The following is a 13,226-nucleotide window of genomic DNA, read 5'->3' as shown; positions in this document are numbered from 1 at the left end:
TGGGCGCTAGGGCGCTGCCCCACCTTCCACTTACCACCTACGGTCATCACCATATTACTTTCCTGGAAGACAAAAGAATTATACAAATGTAACACTTGTCTCATGTAGGTAATGTATTAACACTTGTTAACATGATCGTAGTACTGACTGGCGTTCTGGGTACTTTTACTACTAAGTAAATCAATTTGGTAAACAGGAGAGACAATAAAGGCGTAACTCTAGAACTTTGAAGGACATTTTGAATAACCATGCCTACACTGAGTAGGAACATTATAAATGAACTGCTTTTTAATCTATTTTGTTCTGCTGCTTTCACACCTGACATAACACGTACTTTTTACTTTGCGTTACTCGCCCGAGTTTAGGATGGGTTGAGGTTAGGATTAGGGTGGGTTAGAATTACTGGGAAACATATTAACGCCAGTTAGTATAACCTAACCTTCCTAATCCTAATAATGCGTCAGGGAGGGAGAGAGAGAGAGAGAGAGAGAGAGAGAGAGAGAGAGAGAGAGAGAGAGAGAGAGTATAATGTGTGGCTAATGCTATTGCTAGCTTGGTTCACATTAAAGTGGAACCAAAAATCAAGAGTGATGAATGCGAACGTGTGTTTAAGATTGCATAGCAAGCGCTCTGACACATCCATGTAATCTTAATGAGGCACCTATCGATTATTTTCTCAGGTACATCTGAATCCCTACGGGGTGCTCTTCACACTTTTTAATCTCAATAAATTTCCTCTCTCTATTAATAAATGATATATTGTAATCCCCTAAGTGGTTCTAATTTCTCAAAGGTGCTGCATGATTCATTAGCCAATGGCTGTGTAATAGGGGGTCTTTTTGGCTTGGTCAGCAGAACTCACAAGTTGGCAAGTTCATCCCACAACTCAAAAGAACTCTTGAAAGTGCAACGTGCGGAAATAGTGTACACAGACCTGGAAGGTCTGCAATAGAAGTGAGGGAGAGTCAACCTGATACTGTGCTGATTTAGCAACAGCTCCATTCTACCCATGAGTGACGCAGGGACAATAGCTCACATGATGGCCATTTCTAGCTAATTCTTTGTGGTGGATATATATATATATATATATATGTATTTTAAAAACTTTTTAAACAGACTATAAATATGTAAAACCATACAGTACTTTGTTTCAACATAGCATTTAAACAAGCATAATATCGCTCCCCCCCCCCCCCCCCCCCCCCCCCCCCCCCCCACCCCCGACTGGGCTCTGAGTGCTCGACCTGCACAAAATAATATGCTGCCTTCCAGTGATATGATGTACTGTATGTACTGTACCTGGCTTAAAACCAGGAAAAGTGGCACATGTCCCAACTTCAACCCAACTTTGCCACCTCTGATGACCTCAAGAATGCAGGTAGATGATGATAAGACATATAGCAAGAATGTTGCATATATTCTTTTTACCCACCATACACTGACTTCCATTTCAATAACAATCACATCATTATTATTATTTTTTATTTTTTTATTTTTTAAAGTCCCAAGTAAATCGTGGTGCAGATATATAAATAGACAGAGCGAGAGAGGTGAATTGAGTCATTCCTCAGTGTCAAGGACTTCCCGGCCCAGCAGCACATCCCGTGCAGACGCTCAACAAAACAATGCCACGCTGAAGATGCAATTGTGCGCGCGCACCAAGTGAAAGTTGGCTCAAGTTTGACGCGCCGGTTGCGTGCAGACAAACGGACAGAAGCTGCAACGGCGCTGTAAACTATGCGGGAGATTTCCCCCCTGAGACTGGACTGAATTCACTGCTTTGAGCGTGATAAGACGTCCGGCGCCTTCGCTCGCATGTGTGACCATGACGGGAACTTGACTGTACTCCACCTGCTCTTAATCCGTATGCTTTGTGTGCCTCCATCATCCGACGAGGCTGAAAACGTTTTCGGACCAGGACGTCCATGCGCGCGCCACTGAGCAACAAGTGGATGGAAACTTTCCTTGCATGTGCTTTCAGCAAGTAGTTCTAGGTGACTGCAAAGTGTGGAGATTCAGGCAGTTCATCGTCTTTTTTCCCCGAGTTTATTTGTCGGCATGAGTGGACCAGTAGTTTTCCACACGTGCGTGGTGCTTTTAGTTTTGGTGAGCGCAGGAGCAGTGGTGAGAGCTCAGGTCTCCATGGTCAAAGTCATAAGGGGCAACATCAGGAGAGATGGTAAGATCACTTCTTTCATCATTATTATGATAATTACTATTTTTTTTTTTTTTTCTGACTGTTGGATCCGCATCTTCACTGTTGAGCATTTCATCAATATCCTTGATATCCATGTACTAGTATGTGCTTTGACCTCACCAGTAAGCTTCTCAGCGCACTAGTACAATGACTTTTCCACTACTGCCATCCAATACTCTGTGGTATTTCTGCCCACTAGTAACTTTGCCATTCTCATAGAACAACGACATGTTACTGGGGAGGCGGATACTACTAGTGTGCATTTTGGTGCTACAAGTAGGTCAAGGAGGCTACTAGAATGTGACACGTCTACTTGATGGGTGTAGTAGTGTTACTAGAGAAGTACAGTAGTTTGCTAGTGAGGTTTAATTGTGTATTGCGTTTTGCTATTAAGTCATTCTTCTAGTGCGCCCTCGTCATTCTACTAGTGCACTGAATTGTATTACTAGTGAGGACAAAAGTGTACTAGTATATGGACCTTTAGGGAAAACATCTTTCCACACATACCTCACTGTTTCCTGAATTTGCTGGGTAACCTTTTTATTTTTCATTTTTCCGGTAGTTTTACAGCTTTGACAATGAAGTATTCACAATTTCCTGTAACTGTAGGTATTATGAACGACAACTCGCTTTTCAGTATGGTAAATGTTTGTGTCTATCTGTCAATCAGGAATGATAATAACTGACCATTGGATATTCTGAAACTCTGATTGTTTGATTGACTGACTCATTGGAAGACTTAATGAGGGGAATTATGAGGAATAGTGATAGACATGGCCGACTGGTTAGAGCGTCAGCCTCAGAGTTCTGAGGACCCGGGTTCAATCCCCGGCCCCGCCTGTGTGGAGTTTGCATGTTCTCCCCGTGCCTGCGTGGGTTTTCTCTGGGCACTCCGGTTTCCTCCCACATCCCCAAAACATGCATGAATTGGAGACTCTAAATTGCCCGTAGGCATGACTGTGAGGGCGAATGGTTGTTTGTTCCTATGTGCCCTGCGATTGGCTGGCAACCAGTTCAGGGTGTACCCCGCCTCCTGCCCGATGACAGCTGGGATAGGCTCCAGCACGCCCGCGACCCTAGTGAGGAGAAGCGGCTCAGAAAATGGATGGATGGATGGATAGTGATAGACACACATATTAAGTGAAAATGAGGTCAATGACACATTTGTCACCTCAAACAAACTCTGTCACTGCCGCTGAAGTCTTCTGACTCGGACTTCTTGCAGGTGCATGCCATGCTTATTTTTCATGTCACCCCCGGGCAACAGTTACGCTGTAGTACCTTTTATTAAACACACAGAGAGGCACACTCATAGCTGCGGGCTTGCTTTTGGCAGGGAAACATGAAAATAACTCTGTTTTAGATTCAAACCTGGACAACAGCCCTCAGGCCTGTTCCACCTCAGACTCTCGCATGTTTATGAAGAAACATGGAAGCATTTGCGTGGCCTGTGCACTCAGTGCTCTCTGTTTAGTCATGCATTAGGAAAAGCCCTCGAGCTATGGATTTTCACATTTTCTAATTTACTTTTGTGCATAATGGCATTTCTCGCAGGTAAGGAGGTAAAGGACTAATGCTCTCCAAAAATGTAAGCAATGTGAAGACTGTGTTGTGCGCTTTACTTCACACGTTGCATGTAATATGACTGAAACAATACATACTAGCTTGCAATCAGCGCACCTCTCATTTGTGCCCCCGAAATATTTCGTTCATTCATATGAAAGTGAAATGGTGGCAAGAAAATTACCGTACCATTTGTGAGATCCAGTGAGGAGTTAAAGCTGTAATACTTTAAGAGGTGGTGTCTGTATTTACTACCTTCAACTGATATGCTTTGTATTCGGACGTTGTTTAGCTCCATTCCGTTTTTCTCATCACTTATTATGTTACCAGGATAAATCACGGCTAAACAAGTGAAATTTTTCAGCACAAAGTACTGCACCTTTCTCTAGTGCATCTCCAAAGAGTAATAGTTAGTCCTTTCCCCAGCCTTTAAAAAAGTCAGTGGAAATGTATTGTATCCTGCTATCTGTATTCATCCAGTCAGGTATATTTATTGCTATTTCTACAAATTTAAATTCCACTTTTGCTTAACTCTAGTAGTAAAGGGGTGCTCATACTTTTTTGAATGCACTGCTGTGTTCAGAAGAGTATCACATTCATGGATCAGGTTCTTTAACTCTTTTGTTTTGTCTACAGTTGTATTTAATGAATGAAAGAAGAAATAAAAGTCTCGTTGTGTGTACTTGACATCATGCAGGCTCCTCCATGTATTGGGAAGTCCCTGTGATGATGTCGTTAAAGAGTCATTTGTTTTTGTCTTCAGACACAGCGAACATCACACTAGTCCAAGTGGACGGCTGCAAAGAATTTACCTCACATGTGTAGTATGGTTTTAAAAATGCTCATTTAACCAATGACACATTTATTGAATCGAACAGTGAGCTTTTTTTTTTAATTCTCTTTTTGACATTTTCTTGTGCCAAGGCTATACTCCAGCCTTGAGAGTAGCTTCGATAGATGTAACAAAGAGGTTGTTAAATATGCTCATTAACCCTACACCAGGCCCATTGAAAAATAAAGTATCCATTCTGTAATTACGCTTTGACAGACATATTATTTAAGAGTTTACCACAAACCCAAATTTCCACTTTGTGTAATGCACATTCCAGCCTTCTTTGCCACGCCTTTGTGCACTCCTGAAAGGATTCTCCCAGGATCCTCTGCAGCTCCGTCATCATCTTGATGTCCTAAACGTCTTCAAAACGGGTCCCCTTGAGCTTGGAAAAGAGGGGGGGGGAAATTACACGGCGCAAGGTCGGGTAGGAGGTTTCTCCAGCGCAGCAATGTTCTTTTCGGCCACCAACTGCCCGATGCGCGTGGCTTTTTGAGCAGGCGTCTTGTCATGGTGTAGCAGCCGCGAGTTGAGTTGCGGGACAACTCTCGCGTCTTCTCGCGCACTGAATGAAGCAAACACCGCATGATCTCTTTGTAGACATCCCGGTTGATCGCCACATTGAAGGGGAAAACATCTCGTTTGTAGTTTGGGTTTCTCACACACCTTGTACAGGCCTATTTATGGACGACAAAATAACACCACACACTATACAATGCTGGTACAAGAAGAATTCATCATATTAAAAGTCTTTTTACTGGTCGTTTAATGTTTCAGCTAGCTGTTGAAAAATAGGATTACTTTGTTGTCAATGAACATTAACCATTTGGTCTCCATCCAAGCTACCAAACCTAGGCCTGCCATACTTTCCAGCTATACACTCACTGGAAATTTCATAAAATGAGCAATATTTATTTTTTTCACACAGCCCCACCTCTTGCTAGCACAATGAATACATATTTAAGGCCCCCGGCAGCATCGTGTGTTGCAAAACACAAATCAGCTAAACGATATGTCGACATTCATCCGAGTTTGGTCTGTCTGTGGCCGTGGCTTTGACAATGGTGATGTACTCGTCGCACATCTCGGTGATGTTACGTCATGTAAGCTCCGTAGCTTTCTGGGCCATGAACGCACAGTGCGCAATGCTTTTGTTATCAATGCAGTCTATTTAAATAATGGCTCATTACAAATACTGTACTATTTAACAAAATAGTTAGCAGTCACACAGTAAGTAAAACAAAAAATGCATTAATTCAAGGAGCATCAATTACGTTCATCAAATCAAACACCAGCCGTCTGAATTGTACTTGAATAGTGAGGTGGTGAGCAATTTCCCTGCCTACTAATGAAGTGTCTTGTAAGATTGTTGTCTTAAATCGAGTATATATCTGTTAATTTACAGTAAAGCTCTTCAGATGTGCTTAACACAGAGAAGAAAACGAGTGTAGTGATTTTTAGTGTGAGTTGCAATAAGCATGACAAAAACACAAGTCGAATGTTACTTGGTTATGCAAGCATCACCAAAAACTGCAACTGACTTTGCTTACCAAATCCAACTTCTTTTTCAATACTGTATATGTTTCATAAAGGGTCCTGTTGTACCTTTTCTGATTTCTGCTATTCTATTCTCTCTCTTATCAGTAGCTTTCCTCTTATCAGTCTGCACTTGACTACATATCACTCCATCTCTCCAGAGCCTCTTCCTTCAAACTTCCTTGTTTTCATTTCTTTCTTTATCCTCCCATCTTCTTCCATCTGTTTCAACGTTTACCCTGCCATCTCTCTGAGCTCTTATAAGGGGGCAAACAATGTCACAGACACAGATGCATGGGACCCATGAACATAAATTAATCCAGCGTTGGACAAGCTTAACACTCGTGACTTTAACAACTGTAAACTAAAAAAAACAACAACAAAGAACCACAACGTATGTGTTTGTGTGTGTGCGTAAAATCCCACTTGAAATCACCTAGCTCCTTGATGAGTGTACAGATGTGGATTCAGTCTTCTTGCTTGGTGCCTTGTCATTCCTAGCTTTGGTTCCCCTCTCTGGATTTATGTCAGCTCAGCTTCTAGAAAAAAAGTAAAACAACAACAAAAATATGTCTTCCAGGTCACAATCTATTAATACAGTATGTACACTTTGACTGGCATTGATGTTAACAGTGGGCTGCTGTTGGCCCAAGGGACTGTCAGATATTTATTTGTCTAAATATGTCTAACAGTTTGCAGGGCAACATTTAAAATATTCCAAATAAGGCCAGTCAACACGTGTTTCACAACACATCATTTTGTGGATGGCTGTTGCAAAGTGCTGAATTGACAGTTGGTCTGTACTCATTCCCTACGGCCAACAACCACCCGCTGCTAACCTGATGGCCAGTCAATGTGTAAGGGCGCCAATGATGTTTTACGGGGCGAAAAAAAAAGCACAAAGTTCTGAGCCTTCCGCCGCCATGCCAAGAATGTTTGTAAACTAAAAATAGCATGTAATCTGAGGTAATTTTTCTTTTATAAAATCGTTCGTAAACTGGGTCGGTCGTAAACCGAGGTTCCACTGTAATTGTTTGTGTGGCATTAGTTTCAGCAGACCGTTTATTCTTGTGATTTAGATGAAGATCAGATCACATTTTCCTAAGGGTTCGTTTACTCTTTCCTCCCACTGTATATTGTATTATGAAAAAAATACAGGAAAAAAGAAAAACAGACGTGAAAACTGGCGGCACGGTGGACGACTGGTTAGCACATCTGCCTCACAGTTCTGACTGGTTCAGGGTGTACCCCTCTTGGCCAAAAATAGCTGGGATAAGCTCCAGCACGCCTGGGACCCTAGTGAGGATAAGCGGTACAGAAAATGGATGGATGGATGGACATGTGAAAACCAGTAAAAACAAAACAATTTGTCCCTCAGATTTATTGTTTTGACAGTTTTAATAGTTCAGTAGAAAATGAACTATGCTTGTTTGAGCACAGAGGTATACTAAGGTCTACATCTATTTAAATGTACTTTAATATTCAGCAGGTTAATAGTCCTGCCAGATTAAAGTTAACAAATTTTTTAGATTTTTTTAAATATTTCTCTTTGTCATTAATTGTTATCATACATAAAGATAAGTATAAAACACTTTGGGCTGCTCCGTTTCGGTTTACAGTTACCGTAAAATCGGTGTTCATTTCCGTAAGCATGTTTATGGATTTTTGCATTACTGTATGTTAGCATTGAGGTAGTTGATGTTCGTTGTTTAAATCTTTAACGTGTCAAATTTTACAGCAAACTACAACTGGGAGGACAAGCACATTTTGTCTCTCATTTGGAGAGTCAGTCAAACTGCTCACAGTCACTCAGGGAAAACAGAAATGGTATTAAAAAGACAGATTTTCAATGCAATATACGACGGTACTTTGCAGAACCTGCAATGTGACTATTGCGCACATGTACATTGTGAGGGTAACTTGAAAAATGACGGTACTGTATATGTGGAATAGTTCTTACCTATGGATGAATTCTTGCGTGCAAGCTGCACCTTGCTGATGCTGAAGATTAAAGTTGTTGTCGGAGAAGAGCACAGCCACACCATCCACAAAACATGTTCACTCACACAACAACTCATTTTCTGTGCTGACTTGTGTCAGTCATTGGGCCAGGAAAAAAATAAAATAAATTAGAAAAGTAACAATAGAGCGGCACGGTGGCCGACTGGTTAGAGCGTCAGCCTCACAGTTCTGAGGACCTGGGTTCAATCCCCGCCCCCGCCTGTGTGGAGTTTGCATGTTCTCCCCGTGCCTGCGTGGGTTTTCTCCGGGCACTCCGGTTTCCTCCCACATCCCAAAAACATGCATTGATTGGAGACTCTAAATTGCCCGTAAGTGTGAATGTGAGTGCGAATGGTTGTTTGTTTCTATGTGCCCTGCGATTGGCTGGCAACCAGTTCAGGGTGTACCCGCCCCCTGCCCGATAACAGCTGGGATAGGCTCCAGCACGCCCGCGACCCTAGTGAGGAGAAGCGGCTCAGAAAATGGATGGATGGATGGATGGATGGAGTAACAGTAGAAATGTAAAAAATAAAAAAAGCAAAACAAAAGCAATTGATTAAAAAGTATGGCAATTAAATTACTTCTAGTAGTAGTTTGAAAACTACTGAACTAGACTACATTTTCCAGCCAAATGTGATGTCTCATACATCCGAATTTTGGGGGTCGATGTTATAATTTTGTCAATAAACTAGGGATGTTTTTTTCAGACCAATACCAGTATGAGTATTCAGTCTTCAGTACCGTATTTTCACGACCATAAGGCGCACTTAAAAGTCTTAAATTTTCTCCAAAATGGACGCCTTATAATGCGGCACGCCTTATGTGTGCACCGATTTCCAAATCTGTAAATGTTGTTACGTGACTTTGATGAGCGCTCCGCTTGACTGACTGGGAGCATTTCCTGCCGACATGCTGCTTATATAGAGGAAAGGTGACCGAAGACAGGATGCGGATGTTAAAGGGGGAAGGGTGCGCGTGAAGGAGGACGCTAAAGGCATGCCCCCAGTAGGTATATAGTGCATTGTGCAAAACAACATCGGTTTGGCTAAGGACCCCCGAAAATGTCACCTACGAAGAAACACGCTTACGAAGCACAGTTTAAACTGCAAGCTATCAGTTACGTGGAGGAACATGGGAATCGAGCAGCCTCGAGAGAATTCAAGCTCAACGACTCCATGGTTCGCAAGTGGAGGTAAGCAGGAAAATGAGTTTCGCCAAGTCAAGAAGACTAAGTTGAGTTTCCGCGGAAACAAGGCGAGGTGGCCCGAGCTGGAAGACTAAGTCGAGCAATGGATTAATGAGTAAAGAATAGCCGGGATAAGCGTCTCTACAGTCACCATTCGACTGAGTGCAATAACTCGGAGCTTTCCATCATTCCTGGAGTCTTGACGAAGGAACTCCAACCGCTGGACATCGGTGTAAACAGGGTGTAGGAGCGATAGGTGACAGATGGCGAACACAGCTTTACTAGGAGGCAGCGCCGGGCGAGTTACGCCACAAATTGTGAATGGATTGTGGATGCTTGGGCTAACGTGTCTGCTTGCACTGCTGTTCGAGCTTTCGTAAAAGCCGGCATAATTTCTGAGGAGCCGCACGGCAAGGAGACTGACTCTGACAATGACGAGAGGGAACCTGGCGTGTTTGATGGAGAACTTGCCCAGCTGTTCATTTCGGATACAGAAGATGAGGACTTTGATGGATTTGTGGATAAGGATTGAACAGAAAATAACGTGAGTACATTGTTAAATACTTCAATAAAGTACAACCGAACTCAGTTTTGCGCCCGCTGCCTTTTTAAAAACATTGTTTTAGCGTGCATGCATGCCACCGTATGTTTTAAGCTACCGTATGTTTTACCATGGCTGGGCCCAATAATACAATGCGCCTTATGTATGCGTTAAATACAGAAATAGACCCCGTAGCTGAGACTGCGCCTTTTAATACGGTGCGCCTTATAGTCGTGAAAATACGGAACTTACCGATACCGATCCAAAGTACCGATAACACTATTACTTTTGAGACATAAAATTTCAATGAACAGAATGACAAATGATTACGAACAGACCTTTTTTTTTCCTTTCTGATGCACATGATGATTCGCTAATGTAACAATCTCCCACAGCGTAGCGCCAACTACTGACGAGGAATATTTACGCAATGTCAGATTTTTTTCCTGACGTATCGGTCGCAGGTATCGGCAGCCTTTGCGAGTACATCATACCTTGAAATAAGGCCGGTATTGGCCCAATACGATACCTGGTATTAGTACTTCCCTCCTATAAACACATTGGGGAATCCGGTATATGCACAACCAACTTCTGCATTTAGCAAATTAGGTCAAACCACTTCCTTCCGGCACTGGTAAATAGCAGAACCCTATAGCAGGAGACCGTGACAAAGCACCCGTAGGAACTTTAAACGTCTACAGTATATTTTGTTTAACACAAAATTTCCCCACAGAGCCACCAAAGATGACAATACCCGATGTGTAGGCTTTATTTGTGGTTACATATAACATATCTGTATAATAAATGATAGAGCTGTATTTAACTTTTGACCAAAGACACCAGCCATAAAGAAAACGAAGTTTCATTACGTTCGGCTTCAAACCATCATTTCATCAACACGTAGTTATCCTCGTTGTTGCAGCATACACAGGAGGTCCGCTAACCTGTTTTCCAGGTTTGGTCAAGTGATGTTCCGCATATAGTGGATTATTCTGGAAATCATGGTTACATGAAGTAATTCATTGTGTGAGCCAGGTTAAAAAACTAAGTGAAGCAGCAGGAGAAATTTGGAAACGAAACAACAACAAAAGAACACTGGATGCTTATGATTTGGTCAGTGGTTACTCATGTCCATGTGTACTGGATGCGTTATTACGATTCCCACATAGTTTCTAGGGAGGACACGCCCCACTGCAACATGATTGGCTCTTTCGTCGCAGGAAGGAATAATTAAGTAAAGAATTGTCTTAGAATGTTGTTCTTCCGGGTAGCCTTTGTTGTGTGGTTTGCATGTGTGGCCCCTGATCATAATAAGGATTGTTTGTAATAGTCTGACTCTCATTCAGCTAATAAAGATAAATGTACAAATAGTCAATTTATGTTAACTTCCAAATTGACAATCTCAAAAATGTCTTATTTAATTCGAACACAATACTTTATTATATTGCAAAGTGCACAGGCATGCTGCTGAGTGTATGAACATCCAAACATGCAGCTGTAGCATGTGTGCTGTCATACTTTCTTGCCATAATATCAGAGAGTGTGCGTCATGGTCCCTGACCATAACTCTGATAATATGGACATGCACACACACACAGACAGAACCCCCCCCACCCCCCCACCCCCCCCACAGACACACACATAAACAACACCCACCCACCACTCACATTTCTAACAAAGCCTAGTATCAAAATATGCTCACGCAAGGGCATCCAAGCATAAAAGCACATAATAGATATTTGCATATGACAAAACAATCTCATGTGAGGGTCCATTTTGTAACTGCTATGATTTTGGCATGTTTCTTTTCTTGGCCAATCTGCATATATATATATATATATATATATATATTCTAACGTTGTGTGACACTAACGACAATACAAGTGTTTTACAATGGCTTAGAGTGAGATAATGTTGATTTTAACATTAATTCTTGAGCCTTGAATCAATGTCATGATCTCATCTCAAGGAACATGAGGAACGTTATCAGAACTTCTGACTTTATTGCTCAGTACTATTGAATATGACGAATGGTCCATGGTGTAATGTCCCTATGCTCTGTGGGCTATTTTCTCTTGGCACCATCGGACAGACATGACGTGTTTGCGCCAAACTCATCATTGTTTCAAAAGCAGATGCAAAGTGTTTCCACATTCATGGTATGAAATCCAAGGGTGGGAGCAGGGAGGAGTGTCATTAAGGTTATTGGAATTGGTGAGTCACAAGACACCGGACATTGAACTACTTTACACCCTCCCACCCAAGTGGACATACTTATAAGCAAACACAATTACAGGATCTCCCTTCTAAGGAATCCCCTAATAAACACTTGCCACATACACACACTTTCCACACAAATAAGACAAGCCAAAGCAGCCCCACCTAAACATGTTTGGCAGATCATTTTTTTCCTCCCCTACAAAAAGAAATAGGGTGGTAACCTTTTGGACTGCCTTGACAGGAGAGTATGTGCATGTTTCTGCGCAACAAGACAGAGGCAAGCGTGTGATGAGATCTTGAAAGGGCAGCAGTAGAAGCTGGTGTTTAATACTCCTGCTGCTGTCACATGGAGGTAGTGGGTGGAAGTCGAGCACTGAAAGTGTAGAGAGGGATTACAAGAGTTGGAGAGGAAAGGTGTTTAAGAAGAGATATGCCAAGTTGAAGGAGCCAAAGGACTCGTCCCCTCACTTTTCCGTCCTGTCAGCATGAAAAAAAAAAAAAACGGGTACTCAGAGCAAGCCAAATGGACACAGTAAAAAAGGTGAGGTACCTTTCCCTTCCTCACCTACCGGCTTCTGATCGGACGATATGACGAAAAAGGATGATGAGTCATAGCAGAAGAGTCACAGATTAATAGTCTAGAGTTGCCTGCCCCCCAAAGTGACTCCCTCATCTCTTGACTCATAATTATTTTAAGTAGCAGTGAATTATCCAAATGATATTCTAAACATTATATTCTTAAGCCCATTATAGGGGCTTGTTGAAGTTGAAATGGACTCTTCAGTTAATGGGACTACATGCTTTCTTGCAGATAATCAACAAAGATTGTGACACTTGATCGGTGACAACCTCTGATTTGTTTGGATTTCAAAACAAATCAAAACAAATTTATTTGGTCAATTTCGTTGTCATCGTCATAAAACCACACAGAAAGATCTAAGCCAATTATTGAACTCAGAGGGCCCGCCCTTTGAATGGTTTGGCACAAGTGTTGAGAATGAGACACCACATAACTTTAAAATTACAGTACGTTGAAGAAAATGTGATCAAAATTTTTTTTAAAAGACGTAATGGTATTATCAAGTATCCATTCTTGGTATTGGTGAGTGAGTACTCAAATGTAAGTACCCTGTCCGAAAAAAGTAATATC

The 13,226-nt window shown here is 41.9% G+C and overlaps 1 protein-coding gene across 1 annotated transcript in view; it reads left to right on the top strand.

The window, feature by feature from the left end:
• The first annotated feature begins 1,583 nt into the window (after positions 1-1,583).
• Positions 1,584-13,226, top strand: part of pdgfd (platelet derived growth factor d) — a 50,613-nt gene continuing 38,970 nt past the window's right edge. Inside the window, exon 1 of the mRNA XM_061782872.1 lies at positions 1,584-2,179. Coding sequence (XP_061638856.1) covers positions 2,059-2,179 — 121 coding nt within the window. The 5' untranslated portion in view covers positions 1,584-2,058. The remainder of the gene's footprint in view (positions 2,180-13,226) is intronic.

This window comes from Phyllopteryx taeniolatus, chromosome 8, assembly GCF_024500385.1.
Source record: "Phyllopteryx taeniolatus isolate TA_2022b chromosome 8, UOR_Ptae_1.2, whole genome shotgun sequence".
Lineage (NCBI taxonomy): Eukaryota > Metazoa > Chordata > Actinopteri > Syngnathiformes > Syngnathidae > Phyllopteryx > Phyllopteryx taeniolatus.
Note: the sequence above shows the minus strand (reverse complement) of the source record. Positions and strands in the feature narration are given on the sequence as shown.